The 26,104-nt window shown below is 34.9% G+C and overlaps 1 protein-coding gene across 50 annotated transcripts in view; it reads right to left on the reverse strand.

Moving 5' to 3' along the window:
- Positions 1-26,104, reverse strand: part of syd (JNK-interacting protein syd) — a 121,038-nt gene that overhangs the window by 41,484 nt on the left and 53,450 nt on the right. For 34 of the 50 annotated variants that reach the window (XM_067087580.1, XM_067087536.1, XM_067087550.1 and 31 more), the window contains 9 exons: positions 24,056-24,203; positions 19,826-20,013; positions 19,053-19,223; positions 15,944-16,253; positions 15,049-15,198; positions 14,095-14,278; positions 13,506-13,709; positions 5,046-5,093; positions 740-865 (listed from right to left, as the gene is read on the reverse strand). In XM_067087580.1, coding sequence (XP_066943681.1) covers positions 740-865; positions 5,046-5,093; positions 13,506-13,709; positions 14,095-14,278; positions 15,049-15,198; positions 15,944-16,253; positions 19,053-19,223; positions 19,826-20,013; positions 24,056-24,203 — 1,529 coding nt within the window. The remainder of the gene's footprint in view (positions 1-739; positions 866-5,045; positions 5,094-13,505; positions 13,710-14,094; positions 14,279-15,048; positions 15,199-15,943; positions 16,254-19,052; positions 19,224-19,825; positions 20,014-24,055; positions 24,204-26,104) is intronic. The other 16 variants (XM_067087572.1, XM_067087577.1, XM_067087574.1 and 13 more) reach the window with 7 other exon arrangements.

Consider the following 26,104-nt stretch of genomic DNA (forward strand, 5'->3'; position numbering starts at 1 on the left):
AACAGCCTACATCAAACGCAAAAGAGGTAGAGAGGAGCAGACTCCTACGCTTCCTCCCCTAACATTATGCCAGCTAGACAACGGACCCAGGGTACTGCGTTTTTAAAATAGTCTCTATTTCATGTAAATAATGCATCACAAACACAGATTTACATTTCCAAGAGGTTGATTGAAGAACTGCAGATAGACATGTTATGTTTAAAAGCCAGACAGTCAATCTGGATCAGCTAAGCTTTATTCTTTTGTTTATTATGAATAAAGATACACCTAACAGCACAAAGATGTAAGCTAACTTTAACACTAGGTAAGATTCATCTCAAATAGCTATCCCATAAAAATCTGGTTCTCCAATAAGAAAGGCTAATAACGCAAATTGCAATCACAACAGGTAACCATTACTGCCCATTAAGCCACTGTTCCCTGCATTCACTGTAAAGATCAGGACTTTCAAGATTTCTCTGACTGGCAATTCTCTTCCCTTCTCCCAAACAAAGGAATTCTCTTTCTGCTGCTGTTTTCTCATAAATACTGTACACTAATACTAAGAGGGCAGCACCACTGCTTAACTTGGTGTAAACTTCAAACACCCTATCCTTCTTTAGGTCTGGTTCATTAAGGGAATGAACTCCTAGATCAAGTAATTTCACATTACTGCACTATAAAACAAGGGAACTTGATACACAAAAGACAAGAGCATGGAAAGGATAAGATAAAAAATAGAATATAAAATATCTCTTACCTTCAGTTGGCTGAGCTTCTTCCACTCCGTCTTTAACCACACCCTCTGGGTCCTTGAGCAATCTTCTAGGTGGAACTTCTTCTTCACCTGAGTTGTCCATCACTTCAGCCCTGTCTGCGTCTTGTCCTAGGGAAAAAGTTATGGCAGAGGCCGTTCTACATAAAACTGCTAGTCAAGTGTACTTTACTTTTTAATAACCTAAAATTTAGTTTGCCTAACAGGTACTCTTAACTTTTAAAATATCCAATTTTTTATACCTTATTTGATGGCATATTAGAGGGCCCTTTTTTTAAAAAGATGGCTCAAAATATACACTGGGAGTCTTCTATACGTTGTTGAGGTATCTAGTAGGCCAAAATTTACTCAGATGCTGTGGGCTACCAGAACTTGTGGCATTATTTACCAAAGGATCATTATTATTACTACTACTATGAATGTTACTACAACAAAATACCTCATTACTGGCACCTTTGGGATGAAAGGGTTGTCCATTATTTGAATTTGCCAACTATATAAGAGACATCTTTCTGAAATGCCATACGTATCTCCTCAACTATCATTTCACCATTCTTTTCAGTAAAAAATTAACAGTGTTAATATCCATTAATTCCTGACATCTTAAACTGAACACTATCCTGTGCTCAAATAACTCCAAGGGTAGTGTTAAGCCCTCATACCCGTCGATCAATGCAGCAGATGACAGACACGTACATTCTTGCATTAGATAGAAGACACAAATACACTGTAACTACAAACAGCATCCGCTTAAATGAGCATTTGATTGCTTTTCTCTCTCTCTCTCTGGGTTATTCTTTATAAAAAAAAAATTTTTTAGAGAGAGAACAGAATAGAATATGGAATTTAGTCCAAAGGCCAAGTTCTGGGACTTATGAGGTCATTTAGCACTGAAAAGGTAACTGACAGTAAGATGATTTGAAAGGTGTACCAGGCGGAAAGCCTTGCAGTTGCACTATGAAACAACTGTTAAAGGGTAGAAAATTAGATGGAAGAAAGAGAATATGAACAGAGGTTAAAAGGTTGCAATTACGGGCCACAGGGATGCTGCAAAGACCCTTAAGCATTGCCTACAGTGCACCATGTGAGGTGCACTGACAGCAATACCTCCTACAGAGTTGAGAGAGAGAGAGAGAGAATGTGGGAGGGGGGAAGCAAATGTAAAATATGTGCAGTGTTTGCCTTAACATAATACTTACTTGTTCATATGCAAAAAATAAACCAGGAAAAACACATGTATATAACACTACTGTTTTAGGTACGAAGTTGTACTGCATTAAATGAATGTAAATCAAATACCATACCAGAGAAAGATACAGGTGTGGGTGCAGGAAGTGCATAGTTTACTCAATGTGATGCACATACGGCAGTACACACACACACACACACACACACGCTAACACAATCATAACTGTAACTTACTTCATTCTAAACACAAACTCTGAAATATTTCCATTTCTCTAACCTATATTTCTGTTCCTTCTTGTCGTTTTGCTTGCAAATTTAAGCAATCATAAATCCACTGTCATTGTCAGCATTATCCGTCGGAGCGAATGAGATGGAGGGGAGCGTTATAAAGTGTTTTCAGCTATTGGTAAGCTGCTTATGTTTTTGCTTCTAAATTACAGTGGAATTATAACGACTTTTCATGCTTTTACTAATTACGTGTTTTGTACGAATTATTTTACTTACATACCATAGGTTTTATTTTGATAAACACTTACACGTAAGCTCTCAATTTATTTTTGATATTTATTTCGGAAATTATGGGGGGGTCTTATATACCATCAAATGCAAGTATATTGGTACTCCTAACACCTAAAACATAAATGACATTTTGTAACTTATCACTCTATTCAAAGGAGTTCCATTGAACCTTGCTACACTTCTATGTTCGTATATATTACTGATAAAGGATCTGCATCTCAGGCAAAGATTTTCATCTAGTCTTAATGAGTCCAAATTTCAAGAAAACAGAAATGAGATACTAAAAGATTTCCTTCAAATTGCAAGAGGGTTTTGATATGGCCCTTACCAAAATTTTGTTGAAAGTAAACTTTATTTGATATCAAATTCTCTATACCTTGGGAATGACTTTCACCCAAGGGAATTATAACTAAGTACTTTGACAACAGTAGAATTTGAACTGCTGCCTGGTTGGGAAAAGAACACATATATAAATGTGTGTGTGTATATATATATATATATATATATATATATATATATATATATATATATATATATATATATATATATATATATATACACACACAGTAAACCACCTTAGATTTCATGGGGGATGCATACCACACCCCGCCCCAAATAGCTAAAACCAGCTAATACTTAGAACCCTGCTAAAAACACTTAGAACTGCCGACTTTGATACTTCAAACACACAGACGAAAACTAAAAATGCTTGTACAGGTATTATCCTACTTACAATGGGGTTAGGTTAAAAAAAATCCATTGTTTGTTGGAAAAAAAGAATCTCGAATATAGCCTAGCCTACATTAGGGTATTCAATACCATGTATACATATATGGTAGCCTAGCCTACACTATAAAGTATACTCTATACATACGAGGTATAGTAATTATTAATATCAGCTAATTCTGGAGGTTCATGCAGTGGCTTATGATAATTCAATACAAAGAGAAATTGAATAACAAACAAGAATTAGCTTAGCCTACGCTATGGTATATCGTATACACATACAGTGACCTAGCCTACATTATACTGTACTCGATATTCACATATTAATATTGTATTATACAAACATCAACATAACAAATATGCATCTTTTCCATGGATCTTTTAAGAAGTTATTCTTTACTTCACTGTATTCAATAATATTGTACGTATTCTCACATTGCTTTTTAATTATAAATTGCGATCATAGCGATCAACTGTTTTGGTTTGGAAATCGATTATGTGGTAAGTTTATTTCGCCATATTTAACTCAGTTCAGAGCACTTTTCTTTCTTATAGTTAGCGTAAATGAACATACAGCTACTTTATTTACATGGGACAAGGTTATATTTTGTTATACGAAGTGTTTTTAGGTTGAAATATAAGTTAAAAGATGTCTCGTTGTGAAATTAATTTAGTTATTTTTTTTTCATTCATAGATGAATTGGCCGTTGGGGGCATGTTTGTTTTATGTAAAAAAAAAATCAAGATTCCATTTCCTATTTTCACTTGATTTCAGCATGATAGGATCTTTACGTATTTATCTTTTATTGGCGTGAAAACAGCAGTAATATGCGTTCTTTCATGCCTAGTAGTTTTGATTAAAATACTTTTCTCTGCAATTTTATTTACGGTCTAGTTTCATCAATGTTGTCGATGCACGATAATTTATAGTCACTAGCAGCTTGAACATTGTTTCTTCAGCTTCAGCTACAATTGCAGCTTATATTTAGCAGTATATTTCCTTGCCGATCTTTTCTCCATAGTGAATAAGGGTATAATGTAAAAATATATCAGTCCTATTCTGCTTAACGTCATTTGTAACATAACTATGGTAATTGTTTACTACCGTACAATGATTGAAATACAAGCAAAACATCTGTTATCCGGATCAGTTATTAGCAAAACAGCAGTTTTTCGTTCGGTTGTTTATGGCTGTACGCGTTTACACAAGAGTATAACGTTACTAATAATACTTTTATCATTCTCTTTCGGTTTTTTAACTAGAAGATGGGATAAAGAGATTGAGGAAAAGAAGTTGGTCTGTTGTAAACCTTAACACCATCAACCATATACTTGCAACAGTTTATCACAGGAACTGGTATGTGCAATAAATTACCAACACAATGAGGCATATCATTAAACATAGGAAAATAATTTAGTATTTTGGGCAACTAATACTTAAAAACTGAATTCAGGCATTAAAAATGTTAACACTTGAGGAAACAACCATAACTTAATATGGAAAACACTTATTTTTAAACAATACCTAATTCAAGACCTGAAACTTGATTACAATATTTCTTAATTATCACTAACGAACGAATAAGGACAAATACTTTATCAAAAAACAATTTGAAAATTATTAAATGAAATACTAAAAAAAGTCAAAATCAAAATAATTAAGCTCATCAAGAAGAATAAAAGCACATAAAAAATATTTTAAAAATGGATTAAAAATAACAGTGAAATGTTAAATAAGAAAAAGCAAAACAGAAGAATTTAAATTATAATAATAACAGTAGTAATAATAATAATAATAATAATAATAATGCTGCCAACACCAACCCAGGATGCACATGCTCATGCACAGAGTACCCACCTGGATCTGTACAGGTGATAGTTTCTTTTCGCAGGACAGGCTTAATTTCTGCAAAGACAACCACACAGTACTGCATAACATTGGCACGTAGGACCTTCAGAGTACACTTTCTGATACTACAGACATCAATGAAAAGTGGACATGACAAAATCCTGATGGTAATCAACACATGGCAGTAGTATTAAGAATTGATTGAAGCTGAGAAAGTCTCACTTCAGATGTTCAACCTGTGTCAAGTTTTGCAACCTCAGTCACACTTTAGTCATTAGGATTTGTGGATAGAAAGATGCCAGCAACTGCTCTACTGTGCTTTCCTTCCCCTTCCCCCTTGACCCCCGGGGAACAAATAACGATTAGACTGCTTTCCGTCATGAAGTCAAAACTAAAGCATCCCCCTACAACATGCCATTTTATTCCCTTTTTTTAACGTTAGAGCAACATGTATGTCTTTGACACAGATTCCGTACTAAAGAAAATAATTCTAGCTTTCCCCAAAATGAAGATTACTGAGCAGCAGATACATTCACGTATTGCATTATCACTGATAATGCAATGCTACTTTATTCTAACAATAAACAAATCAATGCCAAAACTACTTTGTTAGAAGATCCTCATTACTATTTTGAATCCGCATTACCAGATCATCTTGGGCCATATAGTTGTGAGATGAAGCTGATGGGCAATTAGTAACAGAAGAAACCTGGGTGTAATACCAGAATCACAGGTCAATACTACTGCTACAGCACTTACACTAGCACTTATGCAAGAAAAACTCAACCAAACTCAGATTTATCCTGTGCATTATCAATGAAAAGATGGGAAACTCTGGGTACTGGTTGATGCATTTCCCAAAAATATCTGTTCCACACTCAAGAGTCCCATTTTGGTAAGAACATCAGGCAGCATCCAGAAATGAAATATCATAAAACAACAATGCAAATACTTCAACAATTGTGACTGTCTGTTGCTCTCAGCAAAACCATGAACTTTCTAAGTACTGTCCATTTCCCATACCTAAATGCATAAGCAGTATTAAGAAATGGTGTTAGTAATAGCCATATCTCATGCAACAAACCCAGTGTTCATTTTTTTTTTATAAAACCATTACAATACTAATAACTGGTCCATTTTTACAAAACCAACCTGGATGCTACAATCTTCCTAAAATTGAGAAAATAATGGTAGTTTGCAATGTGCAAAAGAGGTTGGCTCCTCAGGTCCCAAGCAGCAATCACTGTCAGCATTCATGAATCCATTGTGCTGAGCACGATTATTGTTCCCAGATTATTTTCTGTCCTATCTTAATCCCCTTTCCAAAAGACACACCCAAATTTCACCTCTGTCTCCCCACAGGTAACCCTCAGATGGGAGGGTGACAGAGATGTGACCCCCAATATGCCCTAGTCAATGAGGCATCGACAAGCCACTGAAGAACCAGGTCTTACTGGATCAAACCCACTCAAGCCATCCAAAACATAGGTCACCCATGTTGAAATGGCAACTGTTGTTTACTCCTATAGTGATGCCTCCAGACCTAACTCACTTCTTGGTGACAAGTCCCTCCTACAGTAGGACATCCTACTGTCACCAACCAATGAATGTCCAGATCTTGCCCAGGCCTATACACAGGCCTTGGGTATGAGAGCTCTTTAGGCCTGCTCTCAAAGTTGCTTGCAGAAGCCTCCTTGCAATATTAAAGTCTAATGAATCTGACAGTATTTGCTTGAGAGAGAGAGAGAGAGACTCCCTCAGAATCTTGAAGTGTGGGTACCTATTTATTTTTTGTTGAACATTTTTTTATTATGATGTATAGATTCTTCCTGTGCATTTCTCTATAACTTTATTTAAGCTAAAATTGTGTCTGTGTGCATGCCTGCATGTCTGATTAGTTTTTCTGGATAGCTTTTTTTGGTACGAGCTGTACTTCCATACTGCAGTCACATAATCCTGGCGTTTAACTTTACTGTAACGGAAAAAATTAAAGCAGAATAAGGCGATCGCCCCTTTGGTTCTGAGTCAAGATGAGGTTATTCTGTTTTTCTTTTGTTTAAAGAATTACCATAAAGGTTTGCGTGTCCAGGGGGTTGTTGCTTGCTACTGAAACTCGATAAGCCGTGCTAATTCATTTTGTGTTGGGACATGACAAATGTTCCTCCCACAATAGTCATAATTACCAATTTTAGGGTTTTTGGCATCTTGATCCCTCCATCTAAACTGCAATTGGGTTGTAATTAGGTTGGTGTGAAATTAGTTTTTTTAATCCAATTCTTCTTATAATCCCATTACTAATAGAGCAATCTCCCTTCTCCCATTCCTGCTATTTCTCATAGTTTATATACCAGCCCCAAACAAATATGGAATATGATTACTTCTAGGGTTTAGCACAACTGTCTGCACATTCAGAGTCCTGGCTGTAATCTCTTTTCTTTATTTCAGATGGACTGTAGCATTCAGGATGGAATATGACCCACTGCCTGTTAAAATTACATAGATTTGCATCAAGTGAAGAAGTACAAAATGACATACTTGTAAAATTATTGTACAGTATAAAAATCTTACGAAACAAACTTCTGAAGCAATATCTCATTCCTCGTAGAGATCATTAATCCAACCTTCTGCATACAAAACGTACAACTCCACAACATACATGGACCTTTCAAAACAGCTTCTAAGGCTACAAAACATATGCACCAAGAGATCAAGATTCTCCTGAATTTCTGTCACTACCATTTTGTAATTAGGATGAGCTAACTAAGGCCAATGTCACCCTTACTCTTTAATGTATTCCTCTTCCATTCTAATCAAAAACCTACTATAGGAATTGCACCTAAACATTCATATACCTGGGAGAGTACAGCAGTCTGGCACAATATTTTTGAGTATGCTTAATATATGTAACTGATAATAATACAGCAATAACAGTATTCTACTTGAAGTCAGTAATAAAAGTACTGTACTCTACTTAAAATTAGTAAATAACTTGACACAAGTTGTACCAAATGAAGGGAAACAATAGCAAAAATTCAAACATTATTGAAGCAAAATACAAAAATACTCCCCTGAACATAATCAGCATTTAAGAGTTCAAGAAACTCTCAAAAAGAAATCAAACCATACAAATGAAATAAAATTAGATGAACTTATACCTTAAACACTAAACAGGAATGTCAATGCAAGTACATTCTCTCAAACATTGAATTCTCAGAACAAAGCCTATTCAGAACTTTGCAATTCCAAAATACTAAAATTATGTCATATAACCTGGAATTTATGAAGCAAATGCATGAATGATGTCCCTTCAACTAAACTGTGCAAAGACTCACAATTAAACTTTAATTTTTTGCAACACCACAAAATCTTTTTTAACTCATCAGAAATGTAAAATATCAGCTAGGTATAACTTACAATAATGTCCAGGTTACCTCAAGATTGGTTGTTATAACATTTACGAGTTCTAACAAATCATAAAAGTTGAGAGTCAGTACAGTACTAATAGGGCAACAGACACAATTTAGAAAATTCCTTCCCGTATAGCAAAGCCCATACAGAAGTATTTACACGGCCTGGGTACAGGGAGGCACTCAATAAGTCCATTATTAAAGATTTTGATTATAATCATAACACCATTTCTAGTATTTTCTAAGTATCAGCTATGTTACATTCAGCTGCCGCTACATTTCCATGTATTAAAACAAGGTTATATCCTGCAGAAAATTGCAAGTTACCTTTTATAATATTATAACATTATCATAAGTACTTCAGGTCATGTATCATTAAAATTCTGAAGGCTCTGGATAAAAATTGGTGTTCTGCACAGGTATATTTTGTGCTTTAGTTTAGTCTTCTGAATAAAAATGAGAAGAAAATAATCTATATAATTCATATACTTACCACAAAATGCTGACTGCTTTGTAAAATAAGGACAAATTATTTTGACAAACCTGATAAAAAGAATCTGACATTTTGCTGTGCCCTTCCCTTGACAATTATAAAAAAATCAGCCAAATACCTATGCTCAACTATCATCTCCAAGAACACGTTTACAACAGGTTTTCCATTCATGGGAATGAGATGTTTCATCAATTCTCTCTAACCTTTTTTTCCCTAGTGCATTTTCTATCTGAGTTCCTATCTAGTCCAGGTTTTCATCCATTCCATGACTGTCACTTTTCTTGCTAGTTTTCATTCTGCTACTTCGATTACCGCTACATTTCTAACCACAGGCAGTCCCCGGTTTACAGCGTGCCTTAACCCAAAAAACACTGTAAACCAGAATATCATAATAATAATGGGATAATAAGGGAAATAAGTGGCGCTTACAATGCTATAAGCGCTATAAAACCGGGTATGGCGCCGTAAAATCAGGTTAACGGTGCCGTGAGCCAAGCGCTGTAGAGTTGGAACGCCGAAAACCGACACTGCCGTAACCCGGGGACTGCCTACTCCTCTGTCCCTCTCAGCACATGACCAAATCATCCCAACCTCAAAATTCACCTTTTTCCTTTTCTAAAAACTGTATCTTTCAAGGTCCTCATCTAAAATATGATATGAATCACTGCATTTTTATACTCTAGTAGAAAACATATGTTAAAAGTGAAATACTAATAACAATACGTTATCTTTAGATTCAGTATCAAAGTCATTTCCAAACAGAATATTGGGTATTTTTGCAATTCTAGAGAGAATGTACCTGCATACCATACACAACTAAAGAAATACTCTTGGCCAATATCTTCTGTATTGCTGTGACAGTTGAAATAAAAAGGCCATCATGGGATACACTGTAGAGTAATTCTTATTTTTTTCCTACATATTGACTATTTCTCCTAACCACTAAGTCTTAAAAAGCTCATAAAATTTCACATGCCAAAATATTTAGTAATTATTTTGAAGGACTTCACAATTTTCCCAATAATAATTGGAAATACTTTCTTTCTGCTGGTAACAAATGCTGTAAAAGAACTTGGATTTCTTTTTACAGTTAGAAAACTGCAAGATATAAATTGTCAGACTTACAAAGCTATCATTTACATCATCCCAATTAGTGGTCTTGAAGAATCCTACACACTTGACTCCTGAATATAATTATCATCGGCTGGCTGACCAACAGCGTCATGCATGCACTCCTGAGGACCATAGGTTCCAATCAAGTATGAACTTACTTCTATAAACAAACCCATAAAATGGAGCATCAGTTGTAACATGAGCTAGAATCCTTTCCTTATCATGAACAACTACAACAGTAACGTCACTATTTTCATGGTATTTTATCACTGCCATCTTATTTTCCAAAGGTATAGCATTAAATTGTGCAGCACTAGCACTGAGAACTTTCTTTAGACCCATGAGGCTATTATTAAAGAAAAATTCAATGCAAAAAACAACACTGTGAATAATGAGTACATGAGCACATATTTAAAGACTACCAAGAACCAGCACTGCCAAGCAGCTGAATGCTGTAACTATTACAGCCAAATATCAAAAGAAAATAATTTTAATATTTTTATTTTAAATTTATAAATAATTTTATACTGTATATTTTCTTACTGTCTATTATTTATGTATTTTAACATTTGTTTTCATGGTAATTTACACATTTTTGTTGATTTTTATATCTTTAAGGCCAAACAATGTTACATGTACTGTGTACTGTATGATCAGAAGTCATGTACAAATAGATTGATGACTGATGTAACACTTCTATTGTTTTCAATTAACAGCAGAAGACAAGGTCTTAATGGATTATATGCATATGCACTAATTGTGTTATGGTATTAATATTTTTAATTTTATGCCTTCTAATTACAGTAAAATTCCATTATTCTGGCATCACATAATCTGGCAAACCTTCTGGGATGGCAGTATGTCTGAAATCCAATTCCATACGAGAGCTGCCCGTTTAACACTTTCCATCAGCTTTTGTATTAGAAAAATACTAAAAGCATCTCTGATAACTCAAATTTTCCAGTACTTTAGAAGTGCAATACACTTCTGTCTTGTTTTAAAATTAATGCTGAGCATTCAATTTTTTCTTATGACAAATTTTAAAAGTAATCTGCACTGACATATCTGTCAATCGGTATATTCCTGAGTCCACCATTGGAAAAATGGTCTGGCTGAAATCTAGAGCCAACTGGGTTTGCATTATTGAAGCTTATTAGGCACTTGATATTTCAGATGCTGTATCAGACCCAGATCCCAAAAAGAAGCTAAATGAAATGCTAATGGCTATTTTTAAGGTATGTCCCCAGAATGGTCATTAAATTCAGGATAAATGACCAGCCATGGTTTGATGATACATGTAGAGGAGCTTACCACAACAAACAGACCAAATTCAACATATGGAGACAAAATTTATCATTTAGCCGAGAGAAGTTACAATAATCCTTAAAAGGAAACTTGAAGGAATTACTCAGCCTCATCTGTGGTGGACCAAATTGGCATTGTGTATCTTCCATTCCTCCACCATCAACAGCTGATGGTAGATTGGTTACTGGAAAAACTGAACAGCTTCATCAAGCTTTTGAACCTAGAGCAATCAGCTGAGGATGTCCCTCTCCCTGATACTTGTCATCCTGAACCTATTCTTACACAATTTGCATTTTGCTCTGATGATGTTAAGAAAATTCTTGATAATCCTGATAGCTGAGGTGGATAAGATCCTCATGGTTTCTTCCCTTTGTTTTTTCAAAAAATTTCTAGTGTTTGTCTCCAAAGATTACTTAGTAAAGTCTACAGATTTTTATGTTGATATTTCTACATTACCTATTATTTTTCTCCTGAACCACATCAGGGAGCAAAAGAAAGCAGAGCAGGAGGAGTGAGAGGGGAATTAACCTAGGCTGTCAGGTAGGCTAATGGAGGGGGAGGAGGGGAAGCAACACCAAAAGACAACAAGAAAAGATAGAGTAGGCTAATGGCTTGCCCTAACATACTGGTTTAAACTATATGTCTCCAGTTCATATGCAAAACGATTTATGGCAAAGCAGCTGAAGGCTGGGTGACTGTCCACAAGATCAGAGGAGCTTTCTCAACTTTTTCTACTTCTAAAATGTACTCTTGGAGTCAGATGGTTTTGGTGGCAAGCGCATGGAGGGGCCAAATCAAGAACAGAGTTCATGGGCTTTCATCATTCACTAAAATGTACAGCAGACTTTTTTGGGGGGTTATATGCCTCTATATTATACTCTGCTTCCTTGTCACTCCTGGGAGTACCATGTGGTAATAAAAGCCCCCAACCTGCGAAGTTCCTCTACAGATCTGACCCACAGTCTGCACTGAGCACTTATTTCTTTTCTGTACACCATTCTTGACACAGAATAGTTCTCATGCCTAAGATCAATTGCAGGGATCTCTCAAAGACCCCATGAGTCTCAAATGGCCAACTTTAGTGTTTTATAGCAGCTTGATCCTTCCCATCTGAGCTGGGATTCTGCTTAATTGTAGGCAATGGGTTCATGGTGATATACAACCATTTCAAAACAAAATATTTTTTTTACTTACAAACCCATTCCTGCACTTAAAATGAAAGTTTCTACCTATTAATCCCTCTCATTTTCCACAGATAATTAACCATATAAGATGAATAATGACACAGCTACTGGAGACTGGGATCCACCCAATCATGCACAGCACTCTTTGCTGACTGTCATTTTCTTTCTTTTCAAGAGGGGCTGAAGCGACTGGGAAAACTGTGTGTGAATAAAAAATGCAAACCGATGTAATGGGTTTGTATTTAAAATAACTTTCCAAAGCTACGAGATTAATGTACACTGATAAGCTGATATTTATATCGTAAGTACAATATTACCAAGAAAGCAAATGAATCACATTTCCAGTCACCTAAGGAACCAATACCAACGAGCATGTTATACCCGGAACCAATAAAACAACAAGCAAGTTATACCATTCAAATTCTTTTTAAAAATTCAGCTTAAGTATGATTAAAATTTACAGTTTATCAAATATCTTGTCTTAGTATACACCTACCCTAAAGTACCTTAAATCCCTGTTATGATAAGTACTTTCTGTTATTTCCAGGCCTTCAAATTTGCACAGCAAACAAATGACAATACTTTCATACCAGTATATATCAATATGGTATAAGTGCCACGATATTTTCAGATATGAATATGCAATCATGAAATCCAAAAGCATTAGATGACTACTTAACCATTCTTTCCTTCATTTTAAATTCCCTACTTGTGGTAAGTCTAACCGTATCCCCTAACTTTTCCAATAAAAGGTATGCCGGGCACAAAATTTATGCCCGAGCACAACCGCGGGAGAAGAGGCCAATGAAACAATACCTACGACTCTACTACTACTACCAAAAGATGTAGATAATGGTCCAAAAGCATGGTTAGAGATGTCTTCAACATTACATTCAAAAGCAAAAGCATAGATTCACTCCAATACAAAACAGGCTTCTTCCAAGACCATGGAACGCTGGCAACATACCTTCCGGCTCCCTTTCAGGTGGAGACTCCGCCGCCCCTGTGTCACTCCCCGCAGCACAACTTATGAAAGAGAGGGTGCCAACAGAAGCCGTGCTCTCCTCTTTCTCTTTCGCTTCGTTGGCACTGGGGTCTTCGGGAGTATCACTGTTATTTTGTGGGGGATCATCCGCTACTTCGTCTAATGAGTAATCTGTTTCCTTGGCACCTTGGGAAAAACAAAAATCATATGCATATGACGACAGTATATTACTTTTTGACACATGCATGAAATCTGTACTTAGCCACTTGAGAACTATCCGAAATCCTATTTATCTTTGAGTGATATTATTTATTTGATGTGTATATAACATACTACTGAGTGAAGTACCTAATTTTATGTCAATTATTTACATCATATTAATTTCAAAGTGGACAAATTTTAAAGAACTGAATAAAAAATTTCCACGTACATCTTAAATAACTGAATTCTTATATATACAGTGCTGATACTTTTATTCATTACTATTAGTACAGATCAAATATTAACATTGCAGCAACACTGAAAAAATCAAAATACGTTACGTTAACTATTAAAAAACGTATGCCCTTACCTGGAACACTAGCTATACATAAAAGGTGAGAAGAACAAACATGAAAAGATTCTAGAATATCTGCAGGATTATTGGCATCTATAACTGTTACTTTACTGATAGAATGTGTAGATGTACATATCCATACTAATGAAGAGAGTGTTTGTTCTAGAAGTTCTCCGTCTTTTCTATCTCTTTCATTTTCCTGGAAGAAAAATCGAATGCTGTTTCCTTTTCAAATGGCAGAGAAAACTAAATAAATGTCAAAATTCAAACATTTCCTAACTATACACACACACATACACACATATATATATACACAAACATATCTATATACAGGCATGGAAAATATTGTATTATATATTATTATTATTAATCTTAATAATATTTGAAAATTAGTACAAAAAATATTGTATATTATTTTATTATCATAAAAAAATTAGTATTTCATATAAAATGTTTAGTCATGAAAATAACATCAAAATACACTAATTAATGAATATTTCCGGACGAAAAATTCTGCAAATTACAGAATTTTTGCGAATAATTTATAGTTATGTTCCACAGAAAATCCCATGAAAAGTGAGTCCGCAAATCATGAGAACGTGAATACTGTACAGGGGTTTGCTATATATAGATAAACATGTAGTCCCCGGGTTACAGCAGCTCCGACTTACGGCATTCTGTAATTATGGCGCTTTTTCAAACAGATTCATAACCAATTGGTTCCAGGTTACGGCTGATGTGCCTTAGTTATAGCCTCTGCCGTAACCCGGAACTGCCTGTATATATAAAGAAGCAACACACTGTTATTGGTACTGCAATTATTAACAAATAATAAAGGAGATAAAATGAAATACCAATACCAAGAATTCTTATGAAATATTCTTGTTGAATACTTAATATTTCTGATATTCATAAGATTCAAATTCACTTATTCTCTAAATAATCTAAATACAACAATCACTTTCTTACCTTAAGCTCTAAATCTAATTGTTCTACATCATCTCCGGGTTTGAGCTGTGTAATTTCAGTATCACCAGAATAAAAGACACTTGCACCTACAATACTACCACCATCTTTAGTTCTTCCTCCAGTAAGATTAACACCTGCTGCACACCAAATCTGTTAGAAAAAACAACAATTAATCCAGTTACATGAATATTATCGTAAAAGATTTAATATCAGTTTTTCTTTAATGAGGATCGACACAAAATGAATGAATTCCCTCCACTGTCCTGAGCACTTTATACTTAAAACTCCAATCCTCTCTTTCCACAAAGTCCTTGGCTTTCTTACAGGTAGTTGGCTAGCTGATCCATATCTACTGCTTCCCTACCTAGCTGTTTCTCATCCTTTTTCATTGCTACAAGTCCAAATTATCCCAATCTTTGAGGTCCACACCTCTTCGCCACTTCCAAAACACAGCCGTTAAGGAGAAATTCATATTACTGCATAAACTTTGTTCAGTCTGCCTCTTTTATCCCCTTCCTTGCTGACATTAAAGAGCCCTGGACTCCTTAGTTTTAAAGGCCTTAAAAGGAAATTTTAACAGTTAATGGAAATATTTTTACTTTATATTGTGACTTGAGAGGTGTTCTTCAGTTTTGAGTCAAAACATATTTCTATATTTTCTTTTCCCTAACTGCTCTTAAACATTTTGGGCAAATGCTAGTAAGAGAATAATTACAGCAAAACTTGTTCTCCAGTGTCCAACATCCATATAATGGGGTTACAAACTTGAGAGGAATCACTCCATATAATTCACGACATTGTAAAATTCATATAGATTCATATAGGTATATTCTATTTATACAAAGAAGTCCTACTGAAATGGTTAAAAACTATGATATATATATATAACTCTTACCTTCATTCCAGGTTCTTTCTCCATGAGTGGGCGGCAATACACAGGTACTGGAACAGGCACATGAGTAGAAGCAGTGCTCTTTGGTTGTGCTTGGGGGCCTTCAATTGCTTTCTGACCCGTCTTCACAGGCAAACTCCACCCGTACGCGTGCATCCGGCCATCCTCTTTTTTAACATGAGCGCGTACTTGTTTGTACTGCTCTCTCCTTTCCGTTGCTCGCCTCTGTTGGAGCTTTTCCGAGGAACTGGAGGAGGGGAAGAGGAAGCTAAGGGGTGATGGTTCCCGACTCACATCCTCTGGACTGTCATCCCTGTGCAGTGTGTGTGAGGTGTTGCGTTGCATGCAGGATTGGGGTGTTATGCCAAGCAATGTGGTAAAACGGTATAAGCAGTGCATAGCGGGTTACAGCAAAGGACAAAGGAAGGAAGAAAAATAACACGTAAAAATAACTTCTTGAACAAAAAATGAAACGTGAAAGACGCGACAACAAATAAAAAACAACAACAAAGAAACCACGTGCTTCTGTTTACAGAACAAGAGGTTTTAACTAATACCCCGAATCAATAGTACAAAGGATAGTAATATGAAAAGTCAAGTAGAGTTAGGAAGTTAAAAAGACAACAACAAATTTATCTATACATTTTATCCACTATGAGCTTCAATGCATCAAGTTGAAAAGAAAGGGTATCTGATGGTCAAGTATTTTACATACTGTTTTTAAAGTTTATTTGGTGTTTGTTATTTATTTTTCATGTCAATGTTAAGTTCAGTCATCTACCCAAGCCCCTAAAAAAATCCCTTTACAGAGAATTTTTCCAATTACACAGGAAAAGTGTAAATAACTGTAAAATCTATGGTTTAATGAATTTCTGCATTTCCTGTAGTGTTTCTGGCAATCTCACTCAACATGAAAGCTAATTTTTGACAAACTGCTTACAGTCACATAGCATTTGTATAAATCATTAAGTTAATCATGAGTACTAAGATATATTAAGGACCCAGTCATGATTCACAGAAATTTCTTTTGATGGCAAGAAATTATTCCAGATTCACACTAACATACACAATTGCCTCCCAAGAACTAAGTTGGCAAATTTTCGAGATATAGTTAAATCGCACTCCTTAAATGTTCACCGAATTAAAGCTAAGGTTGATGCAGGAATCAAGTCACTGACACCAGTTATAACAGAGTGCTTTAATTACTGTGTAATGACATACTTAATAATAGCTTTTTACAAGAAAACAAAATGACTATTTAAAAAACTTACTAAACTGTTCTCAAAGGTATTATCCGTTTCAATGTTTAATGAGTATTTCCTGTAAAACCACCAATCAACAGAAACAATCTGATCTTCATGGCCATTTACTGATTCATAAACCTACTCTTCCGTATGTACCTGTACTGTGACTAGGTCTCCAGGGTTTATCATTAACCAAACGAATTCATCCCTGTACCATTTACAATTTTGTTATAAAGATTAAATTTCATTATAATGTTGCTTGATTAATATTTCACTGGAAAGCAAATTATTACTTCCTACATTACCGGATTGACATCAAGTCAGTTTGGTTACAAAATAGGAAAAACTACTTCCTGACTATGGTTTCTTGGTTTTCTGTAGTAAAAATTAATAGTGCAATCTCCTTTGGCAAAAGAAACAGAAAAATAAAAAAAATGGCAAACAAGATAGAATACAAAACATATATGAAAAGATTTACCATAATAACTCAAATCACAAACATACACTGGGACTACTTTCAACAATACAAATCAGTAAACAACAGGATAGGTTAGCCATTTCTAATAAAGCACTACAAAAAAGACTTCATCATTTGTTTGTGAGGTATTTGGAACTTAAGGAACTAAATGGTGTTTTGCAAAGGGAATTATGTAATAAAGTGTTCATTATGTCCTTGCAAAAATGTACAATGAGAAACTTATGCATACAGAATGTGATAAGGGCAATACTTTAAAATGATTACATTTATTAGTAACATGATCAGTCTTGGCTCAACTGTCAGCTACCTAATGCATTCCGTCTAAAAAACTCAGGGCCATCCAGGCCCAGGAAGAAAATTATAGTAAATGTCAACCGACACCATTCTGGTTAACAAAATAAGATGAAGTACAGACACTACCCTACTTATGAACGAGTTACGTTCTGAAGGGCCATTCGTTAAAATTGTCCAAGCACAATTTAAACTTATGACCCTGTCTGTTCATATCTCTGAAAGTTCGCAAGTAGAACAGTGTCTGTATTATCTTATGCACATATATCCAATATACAATATTTACCTTTCCTGAGCTACAGAAAGAAACCAATCATCTATCAAACGTGTACTATACGCAAAAGCCAAATGAACACCAACAGATATATATATATATACAATATTGATGAAGAAAATGAAGAAGTCTAAAAGACCAACAAACTAAAACCATTTAAAAAGAATGTTAGTGATAACTTCTAGTTGCTACGTCCCAGATTACAGCAACTACTCGCGTGGCTACATTTGCATGCGTGGATTAATATTGTGGAACACCATGGCATGCTACAGCTTTTCACTAATCTTCTGTGCTTTGAAACCTTGGTAGACCAAGAAATTCAGTTTCCATGTAATTATTAGGATTGTTGAAAGTGAAGTGGGTGCTGCCCAAGTCCCCTGCCCTACTTTTGGGTTAATGTAAATGTGTTGTGTCTAAAAATGTGAAAATATGCAAATACACAACAATTAATAGCTTAAGAGATAAAATTTACTTTTGAAAAAATAGCAATAGTTTCTAACTTTAAAAAAATTAACAATTATCTCTCAACAGATGAGTTACGGCACATCTGTAGGAGTAGGGTACAGTACACGTATTTTACAAGAAAAACAATGACTACTTTTTACAACTATTCACTTACTGTATCTAAAAACAATGTACTTCACATGAAAGTCAAGCAGAGTACTGCAACCCTTTTCATATATGCAAACATTATATAAATACATATATACATCATGTCTCAAAACATTAGGTGACCACGACAGTTCTGATTTCTTTTTATCATGATAAAAATCTGAGGCCCACATTGGTAGAGCATAAAAAACAATCATAAGGTACAGTACTTACAATTCTGCATCAAAGAATTCTAGGCCTTTTCGTCTATGGTCTGAAAGATTCTTACGGCGCATAGTGTCTAAGGCTGGAGTGACCTGATGCCCTGGAGCGTTGTATCTGACCCCACCGTATGGTAAAGGTTTTCTTTGTGGCTTTTCGCTGGTGCTAAAGAGGTTGCTGAAGCTGAAGAAGAAGAAGAAGTAGAGTAAAATTAACAATCATTGAGACATTGTTCTAATGTATTCAATACACAAAAACATTACAGTATGTGGAATGGGCACTGCATCTTTTTCTTTAAACAATGCACACAAACACAAAAAGTTCATTATTTTTTATAATTTCATTATAAAAATTCTAATATAATTAATCATATCAATGGCCCAACAATTCAATCTAAAATAAAATGTTTGAAACCTGAACTTAATCTTTTATAAATGATGTCAAAACTTTTCATTTTTATCTTTCTCATATATCATCCTCAGACAATCCTCATTTACTTTGAAACTATCAAATAGCTTAACCAGGCCACTGAGTTAAAAAAAAATTTAACTATCATTGGGTTGGCCAAAATATATAAAACACATTTCAAATGCATCAGTAGTTCACAAACTTGTACTAAAGCAATGACTGAAGAGGAGGACTGAGCGTAGGAGAAACATAAAACCTTGTACAAAAAACCCAAGAAGTTTTGTCATTTGCAAAATATTTAATGGTCTGGCTCACGTTTGAATGGCCCATAATGAGTGTCGAGGGTGAAAAGAGTAGAGACAATAACCGTTACTCACAATTTCCATATAGTTTGCCTTCCCTTCTTCTCTTCGTTATCGTCGTTTCTTGAAGCACGAATCATCTCTGTCCAGCGAACGGCTTCTTGTAGCTCCATGAAACGTTCCTTGTACTGATTCCTCTCCATCAATACTCTGGCCATTTCAACACGGGTGAACCGTTTTCGTTGTGCCATGGGTACATCCTCCTGACAAAACTAACACTAAATGACTATGCTTAACCCACGGACCACTGCCTGCTCACTTATAACTAGAGGAGTTGAAAAGCAGCCATCTCCATTCAAGGCTACACATTGCAACAGATTTTAAGCAGACAGTTGATAAATTTTAATAAAAATCACACCAAACATAGCAATAAAATACTAAGCATGTAATCAATAGACCAGCTATGCAGCATAATTAACGTATTTTAGGGCATAAAAAGTGTGCCCTTTTTCCAAAAAAATATCCCAAAATCAGCCTTTATGCTCAAGGTCAGCTTTGAGCTAATGGCAAGTGGTAGTTTCAGTGTTGTTGTATGTCTATCAGTACTGTAAATTGCCTTCAAACACCTTACAAAAGTGTTTCCCATATTTCTTTACAATAATTAGCATTTATCATAGCAGCAATGGATTTCATGTGCATTATGATAATGTCGTAATGTTTTTCAAAGATGAATAAAAAATTATTTCAATACCCTTCCTTTCAGCATACTGTAAATAATATTTTCTTTTCATATTTCAGCATGTTTTATAAATTTTCATAAAAACATGCAGGGTTATAGTCAGAATATACAGTCACCACCCTACTTACAAACATTCAGAGATACGAACAGACAGGGTCACAAGTTAAAATTGTGTTTGGAGCACTTCCCTTTGCCACCTGTAAGTTCAATTTTGCTCTGCACACCTATTCCACAAGTAAGAATTTTTGCAAAAAACAGAACACGAGGAAGAAGAACAACCTGTTCTTTTAACCCTTTCCCTGATTATCCTGAGTATTCTCTTGATTAACTACCATGTATTCTTCTTACAATCACAAGAATACTCATTCACACTCGCAAAATATTCCTATTTATTTTTATCTTCCTGATTTAACTGGTTCTTTGATGAGTTCCCATTTTCTATATTTCCTCTCCCATAGGAAACATTTAAGTATGTATTTTTGTCAATAGATGGCGGTGTGCACTGTTTACTTTGTGAATGTCTAATGTCAGATACTGCCCCTGCACAATTCTCTCCTAGTTCATAACTAGCAAAGCATGGAAAAACTACTAAATTTTGAATGTTGCATGAATAAAAATTTTATTTTCTTCTTTTTACTTTTCTAACATCAAAAGTAATTCTCCGTAATACTGCATGATTTACAAATACACTGAAAACAGTATAATCTATGACTCCTGAGTTAACTCGGGAATGTAAACCAACAAAAATTATGCCCTACAAACAATTCAAGATACCAACGGCCGTCCGGAACGTAGCTCGTTCATAAATCGGGTAGTGACTGTAAAACAAAACACTGGTATTTTGTTTGTTCTATACAAATGTTTTAGTGTTCTGTACTGACTGTGCTTATTGGCAGTTCATTATAATGAAAGATGTATCGTACTTCTCACAAGTTTGAGAAAAAAAAAATCGATACTTAAACATTTCTGTTATTATGACAGCTAAATAAACTTCAGTAAATATTCAACATTATTTTTCAAAATTACTGTAAGTTGTGATGACATCGCAACTTACTCTGCCATGTTTGTTTACAAGAGATCACAGTGATGGCACATGGTTCTTAGCTGCAATGAAAGCTTTGTATTATGGGTGGTAGTTTGGACTATCAGCAGTGAAGAATGATAATGGTGATGACCAATAATTTTAGTGTTGTTTGTTGATAGCAGTTAGTGTTACTGATGATGACCAACACTGGTAATGGTGGTCACTGGCGATATTTGGTGGTGTTAAGGTAAGTACTGTAACTTAACTTACCATGATTCCTATACATGAAAATTTTATGACAGAACACGAATGGTTATACAGTGTTATGTAACATACAATGAGCTGAGTAGTGAAAATGTGAAACATTCAGCTAGGTGGTCTGGGGTTAGCTGTATTTTTTATTTTCCCCAGATTAGGCCTGCCAAGATTGAGGTACGCCTTATGTGCCCAAAAGTACGGTAATTTAAGACCCACAAATCATCTAATATAAACAATAAATAAAGCTAAGGGGAAATACCTACAATTTACTATAACAAAGGCAAAAACATTAATCAAATTAACAGGGTAAGCCACTTTAACCAACTGTGAGAGAGAGAGAGAGAGAGAGAGAGAGAGAGAGAGAGAGAGAGATTTCACAGGAACTGGATAATCAACTGACCTGCACACGTAGACTATAAAGGGAAAGGTCTCATTCATTAGGAAACTAAATGATCTCATCTCCATTCCTATAAAACTGTACAACTGTAACTTGATAATAAACATACCACTTTACTCACGAACTTATTTCCAACAATAAAAAACCGAGTACAGGTTTGCAATCCCTTATCCGAAACCCTTGGTGCCAGCTGTGTTTCAGTGTTTGGATTTTTTTTTTTTGATTTTGGAACTGACGTTACTCCGTAAATACACATACATATTTTATTTCCAACAAAAGCATTCTGTAAAACTCAAAAATATTCAGTATCATAACAAACTGTAATTTGTGTATATACTCGTGTATCGTCAGATCTCATGTATTATGCGATCCTTAACATTTTGTCTAAAAATATGATTTCATCGCATATAATATCGAATGCTCAATGTGCAAGTTTCTTTTTTTTGTAAATTGCTTTAAAGTTGTGAACTTGTTAAAAACTGCTGATTCTCAACGAAATAACATACATTTTAATTCATTCTTCTTGCAATGGAGAAGAAGCTTGTAAGAAAAATACCACTCAATTAAAGCCGCAGGTTACAGCCATAGCTTAATAAAACAAATACTGTAAGGGCAGGCTGCAAAACATTTTGGAATACACGAAAGCGATGTCCAAAACTGGCAAAATCCCACCTTCACTACCTTTACAATCAAGTAATCTGCATGTTTTAAACCCTAATTTGTTAATTTACAAGAAAAAGGTATCTCCGAATTATGTTTCATCTAGCAACTGATGGCAATGATGATGTTGGTTGTACTCAATCAGTTGTGATTTTGAGAATGTAAACAATACCAAAGCAATTGGCATATGTTTACAATGTCCATATTCTGTAATAGGATAACAATATGATAATAATACATGCAGTATACTGTACTATGATTCGATACAATACGCAAGACAAGTTTTATTCAAATCATCATTATTATGAATATAGTTGTACTGTTTGACTTTTGGAAATGGATACTTTCCTCCAAAAAATATTTCGGTTTTCAGTTTTACGTTTTTAGAATCACGGATAAGACATTGTAAACCTGTACACAAAACTTTGTGGCTCATGGCACCCTTTTGAAAAAAATATCTTACACATCTTTCCAGTAAAAGAATATGCAGGACTAGAATAAACACAATAGTATTGTCTGAGTAATCAATACTCTGTTATTAATATTAACACTAAAACTAGTTACTCAATTCTTAAATACCCAAGGAACCAAGTTATATCTTTTATCCTTTGAACATATGTATTATAACATCCCAAATCACCTGCAAAAATTATTTTAATGGCCCTATTTAATACTGAGGTTTCAACCCCTCACCAATCATGTCTGAGGTGTGTGCAGCACCTAATATTTAGCAAAAATGAATTGAGTAGCTATTTTAATGGTATTAATTTGATAAGAGATTTGTTTCTGCAGGACGTTCCTCACACAAGCTGTTTACATCACACAGGGGATGCCATACGCAAAAAATACTGTATTGATAGTGAATAGTCTTCCTAACTCTTTATTATAAGAATCCCAATGGTAGAGAATTGCATAATATTAGAATCTGCAAAGGTAAATGGTAAAGCTAATATCTTTTGAAAATTTCTCACGATCTTATTACACTGAATCTGCAAGGGTTAATGGTAACTAATATCTTTTGGAAATTTCTCAAGATCTGCTTACCACTGAATCTTGCACGGGTTAATGGAAACAGATATTTGTTTAGAATTTTTTCAAGATCTGTTTACTGCACTGAAATTTCAACCAACAGACCACATACAATTATGACGCATTCTGGTAAAATCGGAGATACTTCCCTCAACAGATCATCTTTACAACAATACAGTAACAATACATGTCAATCACCTCATCATCTGATTTGTTGGCCTTCGTGTTCTTCTCTGCCTCTTCCTTTATCCTCTTGATTTCGTCTTCCAGTTCAGTGATACGGAGCTTGAACCTGGATTTGACTGCATTCAAAGACTTGATTTCTTCACGTAAAATTTCTTGCTCGCTGGAAGGGAAGAGATGCAGATTAATCACACATCACCTTAGGACCTTCTTCACCTTCACAAAAGCTTCCTAAAGCATATTAACTTAAATTTGAATGGCATAAAATGAAATGATTTAGCATCAAAATAAAGCTTAACTTATGATACACAGTGAGGGGGTAATTCTGAATACAAATGAACTTGTTTTCTTACCAAAAGCTTGATACAGCTAAGGAGAAAGTTTTTCATCTTGTTTAAATAATTTTTAAGAGATTTTCTATTTATCTACAAAAGATTTACAGTACAGGTAGACTCTCTCTAATACCCCTACATGAAATCCAGTCCCTTATTTTTACAAGCTTTTAAAACACAATAAAATATGACAGGCTAAACATAAAACGTACAGTGGCCCGAAACTTTTACACGCTTCACTTTATCGCAAATTTTTGTGGAGCGTCTCTTTCAATTTTATGCGGGAACTTTAACCATTCGCGAGTTTTTCTATGGACCGTATTTCTAAAATTATTATAATAGATCAAAGACCAAGCACAGTATACCCTGATCCCAGTCTGCATTCGTCACATTTAAGTTCAAACGAGCAAATTTGCCCTCTACAATGGCAACACAGAGTGTGCAAGTCACACTTAGCAGAAGTAAGTCTAGTATTACAGCCTTTGCTGCAATACCTAATATTAGACACGCTAGAATCTGACATACTAAGCCATAAGTCCGAATAATCAACTAGCTAAGCTAATAAATAGCACGCTGCCAACACGAATGAATACTTCACCAAGGCGAAAGATATAACCATCTGGCGAAATTCAAATCAGAGCTGCTCAACCAACCGTGTACGGTTGCTGACCAGCAGATCGAATTGGGCTCCTCGGCACTGTCGTACCTATTCTTCCCCGGTAGTGGGCGCGGTCTAGTTATCTACACTATAACAATGGCGCATTTCTGCGAATTTCAAATTTAGAACTGCTGCATTGATGTTTATTATTCACTATTACAATCCAAGAATTTTTTTGTCAGTCTAATTTATATGCAAAAATTTCCATAAAATCTGTTCATTAACTTTTTATGAATGTACACAGTATTTAATAACAGACCATTCCTTTTAAGACCTCAAGGCAAATAACAGGTCTGAATATAACAAAATATTTGGGTTAGCCTAATGATATCAGTTAAGCTGATAAATAAAAATATGGCGACAGTCATAATAAACTTAAAAATCTATTCTTTTTTTTCTAAAAAAGAAAGTTTAAAAGCAAATAAAAATCATATAAGATACTTGAAACCAAAGCATAGCTGAAAACAAAATTTCAGAGACAAAAGAAGAGAATAATACAATAAACTGTTCACTAACAATTCACACAGGCAACAGGATTGTACAATGAAAAACTGATAGGGGTGAAGTTGAAAAATCTTTTATGGATATATGCATGCTGACTTGAGACCAGGTTATGGTTTTAGGTCTTTAATGAGCTCAAAACCCCAACCTCACATTACAGTTGCAAGAGCTCCATTTAATTTTACATGCACAAAGAATAGCAAGAGAACGGTAAAAGCAGGAACAAAAATGAACCGTCTCAGCGACGTGGAAAAGAGTGCGTAACATTACACTTTTATCATAATGCCAGCATTACTATTATTATTAGCAAAACTGCAACCCCAGTTGGAAAAGAGGGATGCTACCAAACCAAGGGCTCCACCAAGGAAGCAAACCAGTTCAGAAAAACAAATATGAAAGTAATGAACATAATTCATAAACAATAAAATAAGGAAAAATAAAATAAAATGATTCACAAAATGAGACACAAGAGCCTACCTAACAAACGAGCATCAGCACCTACTTCAAAATTCTGAAGTTCCAGTATTCTAATGCATGACTAAGTAAATAATTCCATAACCTGGTAACAAACGG

Source organism: Macrobrachium rosenbergii, chromosome 44 (genome assembly GCF_040412425.1).
Source record: "Macrobrachium rosenbergii isolate ZJJX-2024 chromosome 44, ASM4041242v1, whole genome shotgun sequence".
NCBI lineage: Eukaryota > Metazoa > Arthropoda > Malacostraca > Decapoda > Palaemonidae > Macrobrachium > Macrobrachium rosenbergii.